Raw genomic sequence first — 20295 nt, 5'->3', positions numbered from 1 at the left:
GCGAGCGCATGTTGGAAATCTCCAGAAATGACGTCATGTTAGAACAATGTTTTATCGTGATTTATTCACGCATCATTGTTTATTGTTCTTTGAGATTTATCGAGTAGCTTTCGTATATTTAAAAAATAAACGACGAGTGGGCCGGAAGTTGTTAATCGTACATTAAAACACAACAGGGAGAATAAACCACGCTTCCTTCTTTATTGCTCTTTGCGATTTATCGCTTACCTATCTTATATTCACCAATCAGAGCTTATACAATGTTGGCAGAATGAACGGGAGTTATCCATGACAAACTGAAACTAAGCTCAATACAGCAATACGAGCCGTACATTTACAAGCCAGCTCTCATAGTGGCAAATAATCCAGTCAGACATTATCAGGTCATGTTGATGTAAGCAGTGTTAGCTGATCAATGTGCAGCATCAGGCATTGTACATCCGGGGAAATAATGACATAACATGCTGTATTGGTTACCAAGGCAGGAGTATGGAGAGAAACACGAAACAAGCTTCCTCGTGTTTGTGCTCTGATCAATACAACGTAATGGAAATGTGGACATCAGCACAAGGTCTTATTGATAAACACACACACACAAATAGTTTTTTGGTTTGGTTTGTTGCTTAACGCCGCACTCAGCAATATCCCAGCTATATGACGGTGGTCTGTACATAATCGAGTCTGAACCAGACAATTCAGTGATTGACATCATGGGCATCGATCCACGCAATTGGGATATGATGACATGAATCAACCAAGTCAGCGAGCCTATCCAACCGATCCCGTTAGTCGCATCTTACGACAAGCATAGTCTCCTATTACGACAAGCATGGGTTGCTGAAGACCTAGTCTAACCCGGATCTTCACGGGTTGTTTTGATTGTAAACTGTATTTTGATACAATTCATATTGATTATTAATTGTGTGATCGTTCACGAGTTTAACAATTTCCGTGCAAACCGCTTCCTTGGTTAACCCGCTTTTCAATTTGGAATTTCGTGAGAATACGTACTGCAAAATACCTTCAATAAATGTGGTTTACTTCATATGTATGCGCGAATACAGTGCATGGTTTTATAAATATTCCTGCCACGTTTGTTAATACATGTAGTTCGCAATAGCAATAGTACTTAGCAATATTCCATGCCATATACCAACCTGTATAATTCTCGAGGTTCGAGTGCAATCGTTTTCCCAAAATATTCAAAAGTTATTGAATCTTTGTTAAATCCATAATTTGAAAGCTCGCAATGTTTATATCCTTATCGTGATCTAATCTGAGTAAACGAATCTAAACAGTGAAAGCACACAAGGTTTATTTCCTTTTTTTATCCTTATTCTGAAAATAACGTAACAGGGTATTGTCATGTGACTGTTAACTTTTCCTTTGCTGTTTTTTTTACAGAAGGACCCATAGCCGTAACTCTCTACCACTTGATCTTGTTTGTTTTTAAAATTACTTTTTGTTCAAGAGATACTGGTTCGTGCAGTTTACAAACTAAGATATTGTTTGGGATGATAGATAGAATCTTACCCCTTGTGTTTTGTATTACAAATACATCATCACTCTTCGGTAAAAGTTTTTATTTGACATTATAGCTAAAACGGATAGAATTATCATAAACCGCCCGCATGTTATCAGAAATGAGCGTGCCACTGTTACTTGATAATGCCCTCATATTGCTTGACGACGGGCCATTATCACGCCCGTTGTTGGGTGACGTCATAGGATAGGGATAGGTGACGTCACATTCAATAGTGACGTCATCTGGTTTGCTCTATGACGTTTCCATATTTGTAAAAGTGGGTCAGTGACATTCGTGTTGATTGCAGTGAATGTTTCAAAACCGATATTGTTGTTTGTTTTTATTTGATAACAAAATCCATCCATTTTAGCTATAATAACGGTAACGCTATTTTTCAGGGCATGATCATTTGCAGAAGCCCTCGGTCTTTTCAACTGCACTCCTTCGTCGGGCAGTTAATGGAAGACCTCGGGCTTCTGCAAATGATAATGCCCTGAAAAATAGCGTTACCCTTATATTAAACCGCCCGTTATCAAAAATTGGCGGGCCACTGCAACTTGATAATGCCCTCATATTGGTTGACTACGGGCCATTATCACGCCGTTAGGTGACGTAATAGAGTAGGGATAGTGACGTCACGTTCAATAGTGACGTCATCTGGTTTATTCTATGACGTTTCAATATTTGTAAAAGTGGGTCAGTGACATTCGTGTTGATTGCAGTAAATGTTTCAAAACCTACATTCGTCGGGAAGTTGGTGGAAGACTTCGGGCTTCTGCAAATGATAATGCCCTGAAAAAATAGCTTTACCCTTATATTAAAACTACTGAGATACTCGGGTAAGATTTATTATAGGTGACTCACCGGTGGAAAAGGAAACAATTTTGCTGTATTATAGTAGGACCCGTGGCTATAACACTTCTCTCCCACTGAATATGATTTCTTCGGGTTTGAGGGACAAGGAAACATTTGAGCTGTAAGGGACATATACTACTTTGTTCTACAATGTTAACTATGATTCAAACGATGGCATATTGTGTGACTACAACAAGAACAGGTCGTGGTTTGGAATATGATGGTACACAAAAACGATCCAGTCATTGGTTAACTTCGTGATGATCTAAACAATGCCTGATGTATTGACGCTTGGTGTTGGGGCACAGGTGTCACATAAATATTAAACGTCAAGGCCAGAGAATAACCAGTCTTGATTTCCCGACAAAACAGATTCCATTGGTCGTTCAAGGCAAAATAGCTGATTATCATATCACCAGTAGTTCGCAAAAAGGATAATCATGTTCGCTCAACGGGTATCAACTACCCCCCCCCCCCCAACACCCCCCATCCCACACACCCACCATTCACAAAACTTGAATTAGAAATTATGAAACAGAACTCCTATGACCGGAGGCATGTATACGAATCGGACGATCAACTGATAGACCTGACATCCAGTCACACGATAACGCATTTACTAAAAACGCAATGTTAATTTTGAATATTTGCCGTGTACAAGTGCAGAGATCCTGCAGGCTAATAGTAAAGAAAGAAAAACCGTTTAAGATGTATATTTGTTTTGCAAAAAAACGTGTGTGTGTGTGTGTGTGTGTGTGTGTGTGTGTGTGTGTGTGTGTGTGTGTGTGTGTGTGTGATTCTTTTGTAGTTGACATCCGTATAAATAAAAGAAGAAATCCTTCTCACGACCTGAACGTATGATCATCCCAAGTTTTATTGTAGTATAAGTATTATGACTAGTTAATGTGCAAAGTTAGAATGCAACTATACTGTCCGTTTGTATAATGTAAAATTTGTTTTCACGTTTAGCGTTGACAGCTGATCAAGGTTGTGTCGCTCTGATCCTTCAATCAAATTGTATTATCTGAATTCTAGTGGGTTATAAAGAGTTAATGAATATTTTTCAAAAGCTGCTGTCGTCAAATACATGCATACATTTCACAAGGGGTAACATATCGTCACTGAGCCAAGGTCACTGATCAACTTTAACATCAGACTACTATTAAAACTTTAAGTAGTTTGCATTCAATGGTGGACCGAGAAGAAAAGGTTAGGTTTTGAACAGGAAAAGGCTACACATTTATCAAAAGGATAACCATATGTGTTTCTTTGAAAATATCGTGCAAAAAGGTGACGTCTTCAGCCATGGAAGTGTAAGCGTTTTTATATAGTTCCAATAGAAAAAATATAATCGAAAGCGTTGACAGCTTATCAAGGGAGTGTGGCTCAGATAGCTGAGTGAATGTGCTTTCAAAATTGTATGATCTGAATTCTAGCCGGTACATGACAAAGAGTTCATGAATATTGTTCAAAACCTCTGTCGTCAAATACATGAATGCACTCTACACGCGATAGAATATAGTCACTGAGCAAAAGTTATTGATGTGAACTGGACATTCAAAGTCAGAAACGGGCGTTTTCATTATGAAATACACAGAGGGTGTAATATGCTAAGAAGGTCGAACGTTATTGCTTGTCAAATACATTGTGTTTTGTTGTATTCCAAGTTTGTTAAAATACATGTGCCTTCCAAGTTGCAAGTGAGGGTTATTCGGTGTCATAATACACTGCATACGTAGGATGTAACAATCCATGTTTGTACAGATGAGTTCATGTAAGGATGTCAAAGTTTAATTTACATGTTCATTCCGTATACGTTTTTTGTATCATAAGAAAATGGCATTCTGAGCGTCTCTCACTTAACAAATATTTCCAGTGTAACAGTGAAAAATCTGTCCTGAGAGTCAATGCTAGATACGCACAGTAAAACGCATGCAGAGCAGTTGTTTCACACACCTGATACGCCTGAACAATGGGCGTCATAAAGGGAAGGGTGTGTGTAGTACACTACATATTAACGAGATGCGAACATGCACACATGCTTTTCATATAGTCGGAATCGGCAAATGGCCAATGTAGATTTCTTGTGATTATGAAACGGGTTTTTTCGCCTTTGTTTTCGAATAATTTGAACAGAATGTTCAGAATGTGTAATGTACAGCTAATAGAGGATGAGTACCATTTCGTTCTCATTTGTCCATTTTATCAGAATTTACGAATTGCGTACCTACATCCATCAATGATCAATTTCCAATATTTTTCAGTTTAATGAATTAATGTCTTCTACAAATATTTATGTACTGAAGCCTTTGACTGCGTAATGATAAGATGAGTGACTTAAGCAAGTAGAACTCAATATGTCCACCTACTACCCACAAAGATATTCACTATAGGCCTTTCAGTATACGTATTTCTGTAATAAAGATTGATGGACAAAGTGTGTAGGAGTAAATGCTAACACTATTTATTATATAAAATCACTTGAAATGAATTGGTTATATTAATTGGAGGAGTGTCAGCCTTTGCCAAAACTGACTGTTGCTCGCTAGCCAAGGTACAAGGTACTGGTCGATTAATAGTTCACATATGACTGCCCTGCACAACATGCAGGAGAAGCAGATCTAACAACTCTGTTGTAACTTTTATATGTGAGTTTGTGAGTGAGTGAACGACGATGTGATGGGAATACCTAGTCATATATTTCTGTGAGACCCGGGTTAGAATAGGTCTTCAGCAACCCATGCTTGCTGTAAAAGGCAATCCTTGTCGAAAGATCGGGTGATCAGGCTCTCCGACTTGGTTGATGCATGTCATCGTATCCAAACTGCGTAGATCGGTTGTCATGATGTCAGGCTCGATTATTTAGAGACCGCGTCATATGGCTGGAATATTGCTGAGAGCGGGATAAAATAACAAACAAACAAACATAACCATGTCACAGCGGGAGACAACAAACATGCGGTTCACACATTGTACCAACTTAGGAAATCAAACCAGGGACATTTGGGTGCCGTGCCACCGCTTTAACCATCCGTAGACTCAAGAATGATTTTATATCAGCCTCAAGTAAATAGAGAACCAGTTAAACCTGATGAAAGTTTTAGTATATTATGTAGTTGATGTTAGCTTACGCCTCTGGGCAAAATGTAATGGCATATCCCTGAGAAACAATAATTTTATTTTTTCCCCATTGCATTTGCCATAGAAACTGCATATGTTATGAGCAAACCCTCCGTATCCCATTGTCAACATATCTGAGTCGGGTTTGTCTACAAAGTCAACGGAACGCTGGTCTGACAAATCAGCCAGTTCTACTGGAGTAGGTGGACAATACATTTATCCACCTAACTTTGAAGTACACTGAATGTCACAGTCAGGAGTAGTCCACATCTCACAAAGGCCTGTACATTATTGAGCCCAAGTAAATTGATTTGCACTCAGCCTTCAGGCATATGGTTCCAATTCCATATGACCAACACCATTAAGTTTCATTTGATTTATATAATACAACGGTCCTGGTCATTGTGTGTCAACGTGTGTGCATCTATCGCGTCAGAGACACGTTATTAACACATTAAACAACCCCTTGAAGGTATGTATTGACCTTTATTTCTTGTTATTTCGTTATTACGACAATACGCTATTTTCTCTTTAATAATGAAAAGGAAAATTAATACAGTTTGTAAAAGATTAAGCATGACGGTTATCTGATAGAACTATGAACATCTAATTCTAAAATACTGGAACCGCTCTATAAAACAGACATATCCTCTACAGAAATCAGTTACATTTATCAAAATAGTTTGGACACAAGTTTATTTTATGTGTCGAAAAGAATCTTGCGGGACTGTACCACGCTGAATGAAGTACTTTGTTTCTGGAGAAGGATGTCCCTCTATTCTGGCATTGCGAGTCTTGAGTACAGAGCCACGAGACATGCCAACAGGACAGCGTTGTTCCCAGGGATCCCTGAAACATCAAACAAGGATTGTAAACAGCAACATGCATTAAAACTTCATATATGTCTTATGACTAAAATATGTTATTGACCCACAAGATCTGTTGAGAGACCCGTGAAGATCCGGGGAAGGATAGGTCTTCAGCAACCCATGCTTGCCGTAAAAGGCGACTATGCTTGTCGTAAGAGGGCTCAGGCGACTAACGAGATCGGGTGGACAGGCTCGCTGACTTGGTTGATGCATATCATCGTATCCCAATTGCGTGGATCGATGTTCATGATGTCAATCACTGGATTGTCTGGTCCAGACTCCATTTCGTTTTACAGACCGCCGTCATATAGATGGAATATTGCTGAGTGGGGCGTAAAACAACAAACCAACCAACCAACTGTTGAATTAGAAATGCAGAGCTAAAGATAAGGACAGCATTATAAAAGTTATCAGATGTGTTCAAAGGAATAAGAATGTATGTGTGCAGTGTCAAACCTCCAACTGTTCGACCCTGCACCAGACAACATATGTTTTATCGCAGCAAACCAGTCTCCAAGGTATAATTTTTATCAAGACAGCGAATTTTCATAACTTTTATCCGATAACCTTTCATTGACAAAGAGAGACTTCAGGCAGTAATGGAAAACACCATCTGTTGTAGATACGAGGGGCGTTCAATAAGTTTTGCAAATTGGGCATTTGTGTTTACACAACAATGTCAACTTGTGGCAGGTGTGACACATATCATAACATCAGATTGACACGTGTCATAACAACAATAAGTTAGATGTGATGGCTTCATTCACCTGAGGGTGGTCACAATCATGGATTCTCTCAAACATGAACAACGCGCTGTGATAAAGTTCCTCACCAAGGAGGGATGCAAAGCAAAAGAAATCCACGATCGCATGTGTAAAGTGATGGTAAGGATGCTCCTGACTATTCCACAGTTTGCCGTTGGTCTCTACAGTAAGGTATAGGGAGGGAGTCAAAAGACGATGACCCAAGTTGAGGCAGGCCTTCAGATGGCACCCAACCGGAAACCATTGCTGCTATAGAAAGAAGAATTTTGTCTGACCGACGAGTGAAAGTATCTGAACTTTCTAGGGAATTCCAAATATCAGTTGGAACTGTTGGAACCATTGTTCATGAGCATCTTGGTATGTCCAAGGTATCTGCAAGATGGGTACCTAGAAACCTCAGAGCTAAAGATCGCCATCAGAGAACTGAAAGTTGTCGAGACCTCCTGGATCTCTGTACTGCTGATGAAGCCAGATTTCTTTCTCGTCTAGTGACAGGTGATGAAACATGGATCCACCACTGGGACCCAGAAACTAACTTGGAATCCATGCAATAGAAGCACCCAAATTCTCCGCCTCCGTGGAAGTTACGCACTCAACCATCGGCTGAAAGGTAATCGCCACCATATTTTGGGATGCAAGAGGCATATTACTGACTGATTACATGCCACCAAAGACTACAATCAATAAACAGTATTATGCTAATGTAATGAAAGAACTGCGAAAATCTATTCGCCAGAAATGCCGTTCGATGTTAACACGTGGAATGCTACTTTTGCATGACAAGTCGAGAAGTGCACATGCCGCCATATGTGAATGTGGATTCGAACAGTTAAATCACCAACCCTACAGCCCAGACTTAGCCCCCAGTGACTATTTCCTGTTAGAGGGCCAATCTGCGAATTTCTATAAAAGTGGCATTAAAAGCTTGAAGGACAAATGGAATAAGTGTATTGAGGTGAATGGAGATTATATTGAAAAATAAAAGTGCAAAAGTTATTATGCGACTTGGTCTTATATTGAAGTTGCAAAACGTTTTGAACGCCCTTCGTATATGTTTGGCAGCGTATTTTGTGTCGCCACCAACCAATGTTGAATATAGTTGTTCACTTGTGTTCTAGGTGGCCCATTTTCAAAAGGCACCACAATTCTCTGTGGAGGGTTGTGTCCCTTGCTACTTGTGTCCCTTTGATACGAAAGTATTATGTGTCACATTTGTCGCAACTTCCACATGATGTTAAAATCACCGTTAAACCCAAGTCAGAGATAATATTTCAGGTATAAGCCGATGATTTTCATCAAAAGCTAACAAATAGTGTGTCATGGCTAGAGTTACCTGCCCCCGATACATGTCCGGTAGATGGTGCCAGTTTGTTGACTGTACCAATGACAGCTTGGGTCGTCTTGCCGAGAAACTGAAGCATCTTGTCAGTCATTCGGCTAAGATTATCACAGGAGTGATGGTAGCAGACTTCCATGTACCCTCGGAAGTTAGCTTAAAGATAACGTTTACATTTTATTGTAAGAAATGAAAAGTGTTAGTCATGTTCTCACGAGATAATGTTTATATATACTGGTGGATATTACTAATCACTGCAACAGATCATCGGGGGTACTGCAGCGCAATCGTCACAAGCGCATAAATCAGCTATGCAGAGCAGTGTCCCTTGGGCGTGGCAGGATCCTATAGTGGTACCGGGATTGGAACCCCCGATAATTGGCTTCTGGCATGCCCAGGGGACTCTGCACAGCGAATTAACAACACCCCCTCCCCCCAAAGCATTAAGTGTCACTTGTCTCTCACATTAAGCTGCCACGACACGACATAATTGGTACACTGTATCTACATGTACATATTTCAATATTTCTTTTCACCAGGACAAACACTTTAACATTTGAGTGGCGATGCTTTGTTAAACGCGATATTACTAAAATATGTTCCCTACTTAAGTTTAATTTCTAAAGAATATAAAAAAGATATCTCGGTTATCTCTCAGATTCAAACAAGTCACATGACAGTGGATCACCTGTGTCCGTCAGGAAGATTGCCTTGATTCCGTTTGACCAGAAGGTGTAGTGGTCACTCCTCATGAAGTCCTGGAACACCATGAATTGCTGTGGTGTTACTGTCGGGCCAGTTAGAGCGGTGATGTTAATCTTCTCAAGCTCGAACCCAGGTTGACCCAAGGCGGTGTAAGAAGTGACGAAGGCATCAAGGACGTCAGAATCGTAGGCACGGCCAATTGCAGCGATGAAATCTCCCTTCTTGCCGTCTGAGTTAATGCTGTTCACAACGCCCGGATTAAGCTGGAGATACATGCGGATTTAACAATTAATCATTCTTGTCTCGTCATCCTTTTGTTTCCTATCCTTCTCGTTTTTCAAAGTAGTAATACTTCCTGAACTACACCCCTATATGTAATAAGTAGTCGACCGTACCGAACGTCTGCACGAGGCACCTCTGGTTGGAACAAAGGCCATTAGTTACGTTCTAGCATATGATCCATTCACATAGTTTTCACCGAATGATTTGCCGTTGTACCGAAACCGCTAAAGCGGGTATTCGTATGACGAAAAGATCAGCAAAGCTATCCGAAAGTCCATGATTTTTAATGGGGGTTTTTTTCAACGCTATTTTGCCTTTTGCACTCATTGGAATTTGTTTTGACGGATATTCGAGACTGGTTATGCTTTGGCTTTGACGTTATATACACCGTAACTGTTAGATACCGAAACCACGAAAGCAGGAATTCGTCAGGCAGAAGGCTCAGCAAAGCTATCAGAAAGTACAAGATTTGAAAAAAGTACACCCTAGGCTGATACAGAAATAGTTTTTAATGTTCTCTATGAAGAGAAGAATCATTGCGAAGGTATTGAGCTACAGGTATTCGGTAATAAACACTTGAATAACTATTCTGTATTCAAGTCAACTTGGTGTCCAGCCAGATTCAAGGAAAAAAACACCTATAATATAATATGTTTCGGTATGATGATTAATACTATGTTGCCACTACCTGAGCCAAACCAGGTGGGAGTTGTTGGGTGTTTGGCATTTCCTGTATGTTAAAAATGGTGTCCATGACGACGACCCCTTTTACAACAGGTGTCGTGCTCCAAAACGTGGGCACCCAGTCACTGAGGAACTTTCTGCTTCCACAACTCAGGTTTCCACACGCCTCGAGGGGAAGTCCTTTTGAAATAGAAAATGTCATGGGCGACTGTTTTGATACAAATGTTCAAATAACTAGAGTAAGGGAAAAACACAGATTTACATTTCTTATAAAAAAATGTACATTGTTATCGCGAGTAATGTGTTTGGTTCGAAAATATTTTGAGCATGCAAAACTTTCTAGTCTAGCAGTATCCACTAACAATGTTAGAGTACCGACCTCTATTTTCCCATTCTTCGAAATCAAAGGCGACAAAAACCACGGTGAAGTCTCGTGTGAACTTGGCGAGATGTTTGGCTGCTTGTAACATACCGACAACTGCAGCGCCATTGTCGTCAACACCTGCAAGGAACGTATGGGACGAGTTTCTTGTCAACTGATGGTGTATGAATATCGATATCTGCTGTCAAGATTTTAATGTTAAAATGAGGATATGTCAGATGACTCATCCAGAACGTTTTCACTTGTCGAAGCAGCGACTTGTAGAATCTAGTGTTCACAATATCAACAACTTGCAGGATTTGTCTGGTACTGGCATTTGTACAGTAAGCAGCCGTGATGTAGCTCGAGAAATTTTGACTGCTGTGAACAACACACAAAACACAAATAATTTGTGACCTGACTTTTTACGTGCAATAGTACCAGAAGGCGTGAATCGTTTATCGTGCTATGAGGTACTGGTCATGTTTGTTAACAGGCTCCAGTAAAATAGTGATAATGCTGAATACAATGAAAAAAAACATAAATGAAAACTCGACTATTGCATTTCTGATGCAGTTGATTTACATGCTCATGGAATGTGAATGTGATCATGATTTAAAATCAATTGATTATCTGGTGTGTCCCTCATGGTGTTACGACGGCATTTCGTGTGCAGTAGTTTCGGATAATGTTTGACGAAAGTGATTGTTATGAATCATGATTTCAACCAAAATCCTTACCTGGAGTGTCTCTCATGGTATCATAATGCGCAGCGACTCCAACTATTTGATCTTTAAATGTTCCGAAATTCTTTCCCTTCGACATTGCGATGATATTTACACCTTTCACCTGTAAGGTAAAGAGGGTATGACATGGTGATGATCGAGACACTAAACAATGATACGAGTGCCTCACGTTATAGTGGTCCGGTTATATAACATCGTGCCACTTTAGTGTAAGAGGCGAGCCCGAATTGATATAAGGGTTATTGTGCTGTCAAACTGCGATTACACTGTGTCGTCAATGTGAGGAACTAGTAGCTAAGCAAAACTGAGAGTATGTGTTATGCAGTGTTTAATTTTCAATCTTCTAAATTGATCAGGCGAATATGTTAAAAGATTCAACGTTACCCCATATATATGTAGCGGCATCCCTGATCTCGTGAATAGAGACAGAGAGAGAGAGCGCGCGCGAGAGAGAGCGAGAGAGAGAGAGAGAGAGAGAGGGGGAGAGCGAGAGAGAGAGAGAGAGGACGGTCAGTGGTTTGATCCAGTGGCCACACTAAAAGAAGAGACTAGTTGTGACCCTGCAGAGCTCTCGGCATTAAGGGGATATTAAAGCAAGGTATCGCCAGCTCGGAGTCAGTATAATGTGTGTGCGGGATATCCATATTTCAACTGCGGCGTGGTATCTCAGTTGGCTAGCACTTAGTCTATAAAACCCGCGCCATTACTCTAGACTAGCACACACACACACACACACACACACACACACACACACACACACACACACACACACACACACACACACACACACACACTAACTAACACACACACACACACTAACACACTAACACTAACACACTAACACACACACTAATGGCCTGTCTGTATGATGTGATAAATCCTGACACATACCATCAGTCATATAATATCACAGCGTGTTAAATCAGCATTACCGGCACAAGATTCGTGTCAAAACGTTGAGAGTGTGTCTCCAATCCGTAGCTTTTGAACTCCTTCATGATGAAGTCCCTGGCTTCAGCTTTGTATGTTGGGTGTGTGGCATGGTGTCGAGGTTTGGAGAAATAGTTTTGAAGAGTGGTTTTCATCCAGGTAGTATCTACATCAGGATTCGGCGACACCAGGCCTGTCACATTAAAAGGACATTGGGCATTACACAGGAATGAGAAATACATACTATTACTGTAATGCATGTAGATAGATTTGACCATGGAGAGCCACGAGTCTAGTTGTGGTAGATGTAGTTTTACAATTATTGGTACAGTCAAACACCGTTGTGTCGAACTTGCGGTTGTCTCGAAGTTAAAGTTTGGTCCCTGCGTATTTCTTCTTTATCAATGTTTATCATGTTTGGTTGTAAAGAACCTCGGAGGTCCCTTCAATTTTGACACAAAGGTGTTTGACTGCATGAAAGTCAACTAATGTTCTTGGTTTCGGAGTTGGCTCAGACGACTGAAGGAACGGCAGCATCCTGATCTGGAGTTGTCTCCCATGCTGGACGTTCTGAACACCTGATGTTTAAATAATAAACTACATATCAATAAAGGTTATCAATTATCAATCAACTGTTGCGCATTTCCGGATTCTTCGATCCCCATGACTGGATTTACCTTCGTTTGTGGTGAAAATAAAATAAACATTTCCGATTTCGACAACTATCTGGGGCTCATTTTAACATAGTTTTAAGAATTCGAGATAAAGGGGAAAAACGGCAGCCCGATCGGGAAGCCCTTCGATCTTTTAAAGTCTAGCCCATTGGCGGTATGCAACATCAATATGTCACGAAACATAACGATCTGTTAATCTATAGTTGTACTGTAGTGTAATGTATCCACCTAAAGCGAGTCTTAAAATAATCTGCCTTTCTCACTTGTTGGTACAATGGTCAGATATTATCGAAAGACATGGTTTGAAATGCTAAGGTCATACGATGGAAACAGCAACAAGAAACTTGGTATATCATGTACAGTTACTGATACATACACCGAATTGTCATATGTTTGAACCACACACGATTGTGGATATATGTAACGGTAGTCAGTCAGGTATGGTAATATGATATTTTAATAGCGCTTTATTGTTTCTTCTCATTAGCGGTGAGTATTTCTTTAGCTCCCTTGGGGTATGGAGCGAGTACCATGCCTTCCGGTGAGAAAAGCCTTTGTTTATCCGCATTCCGTCAATATGTTTTACGGATTTCAGGGAATTGGACAACTGTGAGTTCTCTATATTAGAAATTCTGTAAAATAAACATCATGAATACTCAGTTTCTCAGTCAGAGTTTTCGAAAACATTATAGTAAAACATCGATTGAGTGGAAAGAACGTGTACCGGGAGTAAGTTGAATTTCAATAGTGTCAGCATGGATTTGAATATTGACAATATGAACAATTGTGATGATGATTTAAGTAGCCGTGCGGCTAAACCTACACAAGAATACACTGATTATAAGATTGAACTATGTGTCAAACGTTTCAAATCTGCACTATCTGCATGGCGTCGGCAGGCGGGTAGTGTCATGAAGTTAGTATCTGACAGTGTGGCCATATCTGAACTGCGTTCAATTCGTGATTGTTTAGAAGACCGTATGGCAATTGTGTGTAGTGAACATGGGAAACTAACTGAATTCAATTATTCTGATGAACATTTGCTTGCAAAATTTGACGAGAATGAATCAAAACATTTTGATTTAATTAAATCCGTGAGTGATAAACTGTGTGACCTTGAATTTGGTTTGAGTGAACGGAAATTCGCTGACAGCAAATCATGTAAATCTGTAAAGACTAAGTCATCAAAAATGTCGAATGTGTCAAAACTGTAGGAGACCGAAATTGCTGCTACAGCCGAAGCTGCAGCATTAAAGACTAAATTGAAATTTCTTGAAGTTGAAAATCAAAAGAGAGCTGAGCTTGAAAGGTGTCAAACTGAAACGAAAATATCTATGGCTATGGCACAATTAGAAGCTGTAGAGAAATTAGAAAGTGAAGTGAATGAGGATTCTGTTCATTCTCCTGCTTTATGTCCGGATGGAAAATACATGTTTGTACAAGATTATATTGACTCAGTTCAGGTTGAGAATCTTACACAAAGTGAAATTAAAGCTCCACAAGAGTCATATGTCAAAAGTGACATTGTGAATGTAGACATAGAATCTGTTCCGATTAAAAACGTTCAAGACTCGCAAAATGTTCCGTTCAGTCAAAACGTTCCGCTCAGAGAATCTCAGAATGAAGATTTAATCAAGGCCTTAGTAAATCAGATAAACATTGGGCGTTTACCTCCACCAGAGCCAGGCACTTTCTCTAATGTACCCAAAATGGAAAAGTGCATTCAATGTCCTCATAGGGAGGCGAGGTATTCCTGAAAGTGAAAAAATCTATTATTTGCAACGCTATCTTGACGGACAAGCCAAAGAGGCTGTCGAGGGATTTTTTCTTTTATCGTCAGAGAATGCATTCAGTGAGGCGATCAAATTGCTTGATGAACGTTTTGGAAACCATTTCATTATTGGAGGTGCGTTTCGTGACCGTCTAGATTCATGTCCGAAACTACCAGCAAGGGATGGTAATGCATTACGTAAGTTTGCAGACTTTCTCAGACAGTGTGAAACAGCAATGTCAAGCGTCAGATCACTTGACATCCTAAATGATGAATGTGAAAATCGTAAGCTTATTCAGAAGCTACCTGATTGGCTCCTCAATTGTTGGAGACGTAAAGTCGCCGAATATAGGGAACAGACATCAGAATTTCCTAAATTCTCAAGATTTGTGACTTTCATTGCTAAGGAAGCAGAAATAATGTGTGATCCTGTCACTTCTTTTCCCTTGGAATTGAAACATGAGAACAAGCCCCGGAACACTCGTGCATCGTCACAGCATCAGACATCTAAACGACCACATGGTACAGTGTTCGACGTAAATCTGAAAGATTCATCTCTAAGCACTGTCACAGGTAAATTAGACAAGAAATCAAATGTGAAATTTGAAACTTGCCTTTTCTGTAAAGGTCAACACAAGCTTGATGATTGTGAGACATTGTTGTCTAAACCCTTGATTGAAAGAAAACAGTTCCTCATAGACAGTCAAGTGTGCTTTGGATGTCTCAAGCCAGGACATCTTTCAAAGTTTTGTCAGAACAGGCTAACATGTAAGACATGCTCACGTCTTCATGCAACTATGTTACATAGTGATCTCCCTAAACCTTCTGAGGAGACAAAGCTGAAAGGTATTAGCCATCTCAGTAATGGAAGCAATTCTGTGGATAAGTGCTCCATGATTTTACCCGTGTGGGTATCTCATTCCGATAATCCGTCAAATGAACTGTTGACATATGCATTGTGGATACCCAATCCGATGCGACTTTTGTGTTAAAAGACTTGTGCAACAAACTCGGTGTCACAGGTACACCAGTTAATCTGTTGCTCTCTACAATGACTTCAGCAAATGCACATGTCAGAAGCGAGAAGGTCAGAGGTCTTCAAGTTCGAGGAATGGACAATGTGTTCAGGATTGCTCTCCCTGGAACATATTCAAAGGATGTGATACCAGCCAATAAAGACCATATTCCGACCCCCGACAAAGTGCAAGCATGGTCACACTTACAACAACTGTGTGATGTATTGAAGCCAACATACGATGATGACATTGGTCTATTGATAGGCTATAATTGCCCACAAGGACTCATACCTCGTGAGGTTATCGCACCAGTTCAGGAAGGTCAACCATATGGACAACGTACCGACCTGGGATGGGGTGTTGTCGGTATCATTGATCTGCAATGGCAGCAGTTTCACACATCACAGTACGGAGGGATTCGTCATCCAACTGTGATCCAAAGTCATGAAGTAAAGCAGATATGATATTTCTTGCAGTTCTAATCTGCCTCTCCCAGACACCACCCATATGGCTTGCACATGGTGGGTTAAACTTGAACTCAAAGAAACCACAGTCTCTCTGCAATAGGAATTGTCTCAATTTTCTTTGATCAAGATTTGTTAGAACACCATGCAGTTCGTTCTTTGCCCCTACAAAGTTAGTACCTTGATCGCATCGTAGTTGACGGATCGGACCACGCACTGACATAAAGCGTCTTAGGGCGTTGATAAATGAGTCTGTACTCATTGACACAACAGTCTCTATGTGTATTGCTCGGCAACACAGGCATGTGAACAGAACACCGAATCGCTTTAACTTCCTTAAAATAAAAGGGTCCGAAACAGTCTACTGCACAGAATGAAAACGGAGGAGCTTCAGTTATTATCTTCTAAAATAAACATCATGAATACTCAGTTTCTCCGTTCAGAGTTTTCGAAACATTATAATATGTATATATATATATATCATTTTATACACTGTTTTAAGCAAAGATGCTTAATGGACATCTTTCAAAATTTTGTCAGAACAGGCTAACATGTAAGACATGCTCACGTCTTCATGCTACTATGTTACATAGTGATCTCCCTAAACCTTCTGAGGAGACAAAGCTGAAAGGTATTAGCCATCTCAGTAATGGAAGCAATTCTGTGGATAAGTGCTCCATGATTTTACCCGTGTGGGTATCTCATTCCGATAATCCGTCATATGAACTGTTGACATATGCATTGTGGATACCCAATCCGATGGACGACTGGCAAGATAAACCTGTATCCTCACCTCGTTTTCTTAGTCCACATTCAAATTTATACTTGAACCAGAAAAGTGCCTATTGGAGTTACCAACAAAATTAGTAGCCGATAATCTGTGCCATAAGGACAACATTTAACAGGATCATTAGTATGGACATGTCTATGCAGTCTTACTGAAGTTGAACATTAACGTTTAAAGTACGAAGTGTCAATTAAATGTTGGTCTGTTGCACAAATTGCTTTGTTCACAGCTGAGAAGGCGCATGACAGGTCTTGTACCTGGGTAAGAACATCTCTACTGCAGGCATGGCTGCTGCTCCGCAAGGTACACATTCCTGTTTACATAGATAATGCGATATTGTCGTGTCGTATGAAGCAAGGGATATGAAAAAGTAAAGACCAATACGAAAATAACAACGTGTATCACAGGTAAGCAAAAGGTACTCACCAATCACCAACAGGAGGACGAGTGATGAACATGCAATCATTTCAACGTAAATCCAAATTATACCCAGTGTTAATTAGGCGAGTGAAGTAAAGGCAACAGGGTGTATGCATATGCACAAATCCTTTCAAGCTAATACAAGGTCACACGAGAGATAAGCTCAATTTCCTTGAACGTTATCTGTCAAAGGTTTTTTTTAACTCGGTGCAACATGTATTGACAAGATTGCGTGTTTTGAATATCATGTCTCTGGCACAAAACCCTCCACACAAGCACCCTATAGACTGTAAAGCGGCATGCCCCTAAAGGAACAACTCATACATGGCTACAATTGGGTGAGAAGAAAATCTGCAATTCCGAGAAGGATTATTACGCAGCTTCCACGAAATCAGCCCATAATAGCATTCTTTACACGTTGGTCGGTCGCCAAGATGCATATCAATTATATATGTGTTTGAGTTGTTGTTGTTGTTGTAAAGCTGTCAACCATGTGAATAGGTAGGCTACATGTTGATACACATCATTTACTTGTGCAGTTGTACTATATCGGCTTTCCGTATCTAAAGGTTACTTTGTGTCTCTGCTAGAGTACGTCCGCCAACAGCGTAAAATTGAGTGGCTGGTGTATGTTGACGTTTCTTTTTCTATATGTAGTTGTGTCCCTTGGCCGCGTAGGGATCCGCTGACCATGCGTTCGCAATGTATGTATGTTGGCACAATACTCGGTAACCTCTCAGTCTGCCTACATCTCAATCTGCCTGCACTTTTTTGTAGGCAGACTGAGTGTAAATTAGTAATTAGTGTAGGCAGACTAACTGAAATGCTATCTTACCTGGTGAAAAATGGAATGGTCCACAATGTAATAGCGAGAGAAAAGGAAGATGTTGCTTTATAAATGAAATTGTCTACAATTTCACAGTTTAGAATAAGATGTTGCTTTACATACATGTAGTATCAACAGCAGATTAAAAAACAACATCGGCCGCACGGCCTTTCAGACACAAAATAATCTAAAGGTTAATGTGAGACATGCCAATGTTTCTTTGTTTGTTCTGGTTAGTTATCAAATAATTTATTAAAATTCAATGCCTTCTCAGTTAGAAGGATTAACCAATTAACTCAGAGATCAAACACTTACTTATATACTTTGTGTGTTTTTATTAGTGAATCCTATTCAAACTTTTATTCACATTGTTAACCCATTGCTTTATTTCAAGGAGTATTTTATTCTAAAAAACCTGAAATAGTATAAAAGGTGTGTATAGAACTTTGGTGACAGTGTTATGATGGCTGCGTTACAGAAAGTTGAGTACATCACTTCTCAGGCTGGAGGTCACCAAGTCTTGTTTGGAGGCTTCAGGTATCGCCTGAACAATTTACAGTGTAGGGAGACTGAGATGTAGGCAGACTGAGAGTGAACCCAATACTCATGCTCGTGGGGTTCTTTAGAGTGGTAAGCATCTACATCCTTCGTCTATGGGACTGTACGATCCCAACTATATCATTGGGATATGTTTAAGAATAGCTTTCAAATAGTGATGATACCAGGTAATCGCGAAAGGGTGAGCGTATCCGGGTGACGTCCGTCATTCACACACGCAGAGGCAAGTCAAATGATCACCTGAGCAAAACCGGAACATCTGGTAGAAGTCAAAATAGGGGAAATTGGACATAACTGTCATTGATGCGTCAAATTAGGAATTAGAATTGTCCTATACATGTCTACCATGGAATTATTTGAACACTTGGAATTTACTGAAACCTTGAATGTTATAACCCTGGTACGCCGTGATATAACTGGAATACTGTTAAAAGCGGCGTTAAACCCAACTCACTCACTCACTATAATCCTGGTCAAACAACTTAAACCCATAATTGGTAGACTCATGCGTCACAGAAGTTTAACAATCCAATGAATGCGTTATATTATTAAAAAATTGAGTTTCACTTTCACGATTGGATAATAGTACATACGCTAGGCGTTGTTATTGGGGTATCACATGTACGAATGTTGTTTTGGGCAGATGGATCTTCACATGTATAATTTCTACAAAATGGAGGTGATACTTAATTGTCTATATTGATGTTTTAACAAAGAACACTTGATATACGGTTTGGCACAAGACATACAGATGAATGGCATAAAACATATGATTCTGTTAAATGATTATATTAAATAAAAAAATACTTAAATCCGAGTCGTATGTAACCCACTATGGACCCAAACTAAAAATAGACATGATGACATTGTGACGTCACTATCCTACTATTGACCCGAACTAAAAATAGACATGATGTCATGGTGCAGTGCTAAGTATTTTTTTTAAAACTGTCAAATGTGGTTACATCAGCAGCTTTGGGGAGTTATTAAGAAACAAGTGTTGTTTGTCCAAAAAAGGAAAGCGTCACTAGGAGAGAGATGTCAGCATATTTCTCATGTGTATGTAGGAATTGACGAAGCGCACATCTTCCTGAGGCAACAGATTTAACTTATTTTATTGTCTATAAAAGTCCAGCTTCCACCCTTGCCGAACTAGGCTGGTATTATGGAGTTACATTGGGAATCTGTTTGGTCCATAGGAGAGGCTTAGCAGGGACATAACTCGTAATAGCCACTGGTGGCGCTACGATCGAGCCCAGGAATTCGGCAACGGTGGAAACTGGATTTTAAAAGTCAGTTAACTCTCTTGCCTCGGGAAATGCGAAGAGCATCGATATCCGATTTAATATATATATATATATATATATATATATATATATATATATATATATATATATATATATAATTTTTGTAGAAAATTGAGATTACTAAATCATTTTGATATTGATGCCAAAAACGAAGATACTACATAAGTTAGAAACAAAAGCACCTTCACTCCAAACCCCTGGTAGTAACAAAGATTTTCCCTTTACTGTAAACCCTCAAAGAGGTAAACAAAAAATGAACGAGCGTCTCTCAAACAACGAGTTAATTGTTATTAAA

The 20295-nt window shown here is 39.8% G+C and overlaps 1 protein-coding gene across 1 annotated transcript; it reads right to left on the bottom strand.

The window, feature by feature from the left end:
* Window positions 1–5972: 5972 nt before the first annotated feature.
* LOC124148068 lies at window positions 5973–17602 on the bottom strand. The gene is made up of 8 exons (XM_046519005.2): window positions 17316–17602; window positions 12180–12370; window positions 11242–11350; window positions 10520–10642; window positions 10145–10320; window positions 9158–9437; window positions 8467–8625; window positions 5973–6349 (listed from the first exon to the last, which is right to left on the bottom strand). Exons 1-8 carry the CDS (start codon window positions 17353–17355, stop codon window positions 6276–6278), a joined length of 1152 nt encoding a protein of 383 aa, XP_046374961.1. The 5' UTR covers window positions 17356–17602; the 3' UTR covers window positions 5973–6275.
* Between the last annotated feature and the right edge of the window lie 2693 nt (window positions 17603–20295).

This window comes from Haliotis rufescens, unplaced genomic scaffold (assembly GCF_023055435.1).
Source record: "Haliotis rufescens isolate VD_foot unplaced genomic scaffold, xgHalRufe1.0.p SCAF_10, whole genome shotgun sequence".
In the NCBI taxonomy this organism is placed as follows: Eukaryota; Metazoa; Mollusca; class Gastropoda; order Lepetellida; family Haliotidae; genus Haliotis; species Haliotis rufescens.
The sequence above is the reverse complement of the archived record's forward strand: the minus strand, read 5'-3'. Positions and strand labels throughout refer to the sequence as shown.

Bases quoted from the DNA above. Each gene is read 5' to 3' on its own strand.
- LOC124148068 (XM_046519005.2), bottom strand. From the start codon at position 17,355: ATGATTGCATGTTCATCACTCGTCCTCCTGTTGGTGATTG. The intron at 11,351-12,179 runs GTAATGCTGATT...TTTACCTTACAG, and splicing joins TTGACACGAATCTTGTGCCG to GTGAAAGGTGTAAATATCAT. The intron at 10,321-10,519 runs GTCGGTACTCTA...CTATTTCAAAAG, and splicing joins CGAAGAATGGGAAAATAGAG to GACTTCCCCTCGAGGCGTGT.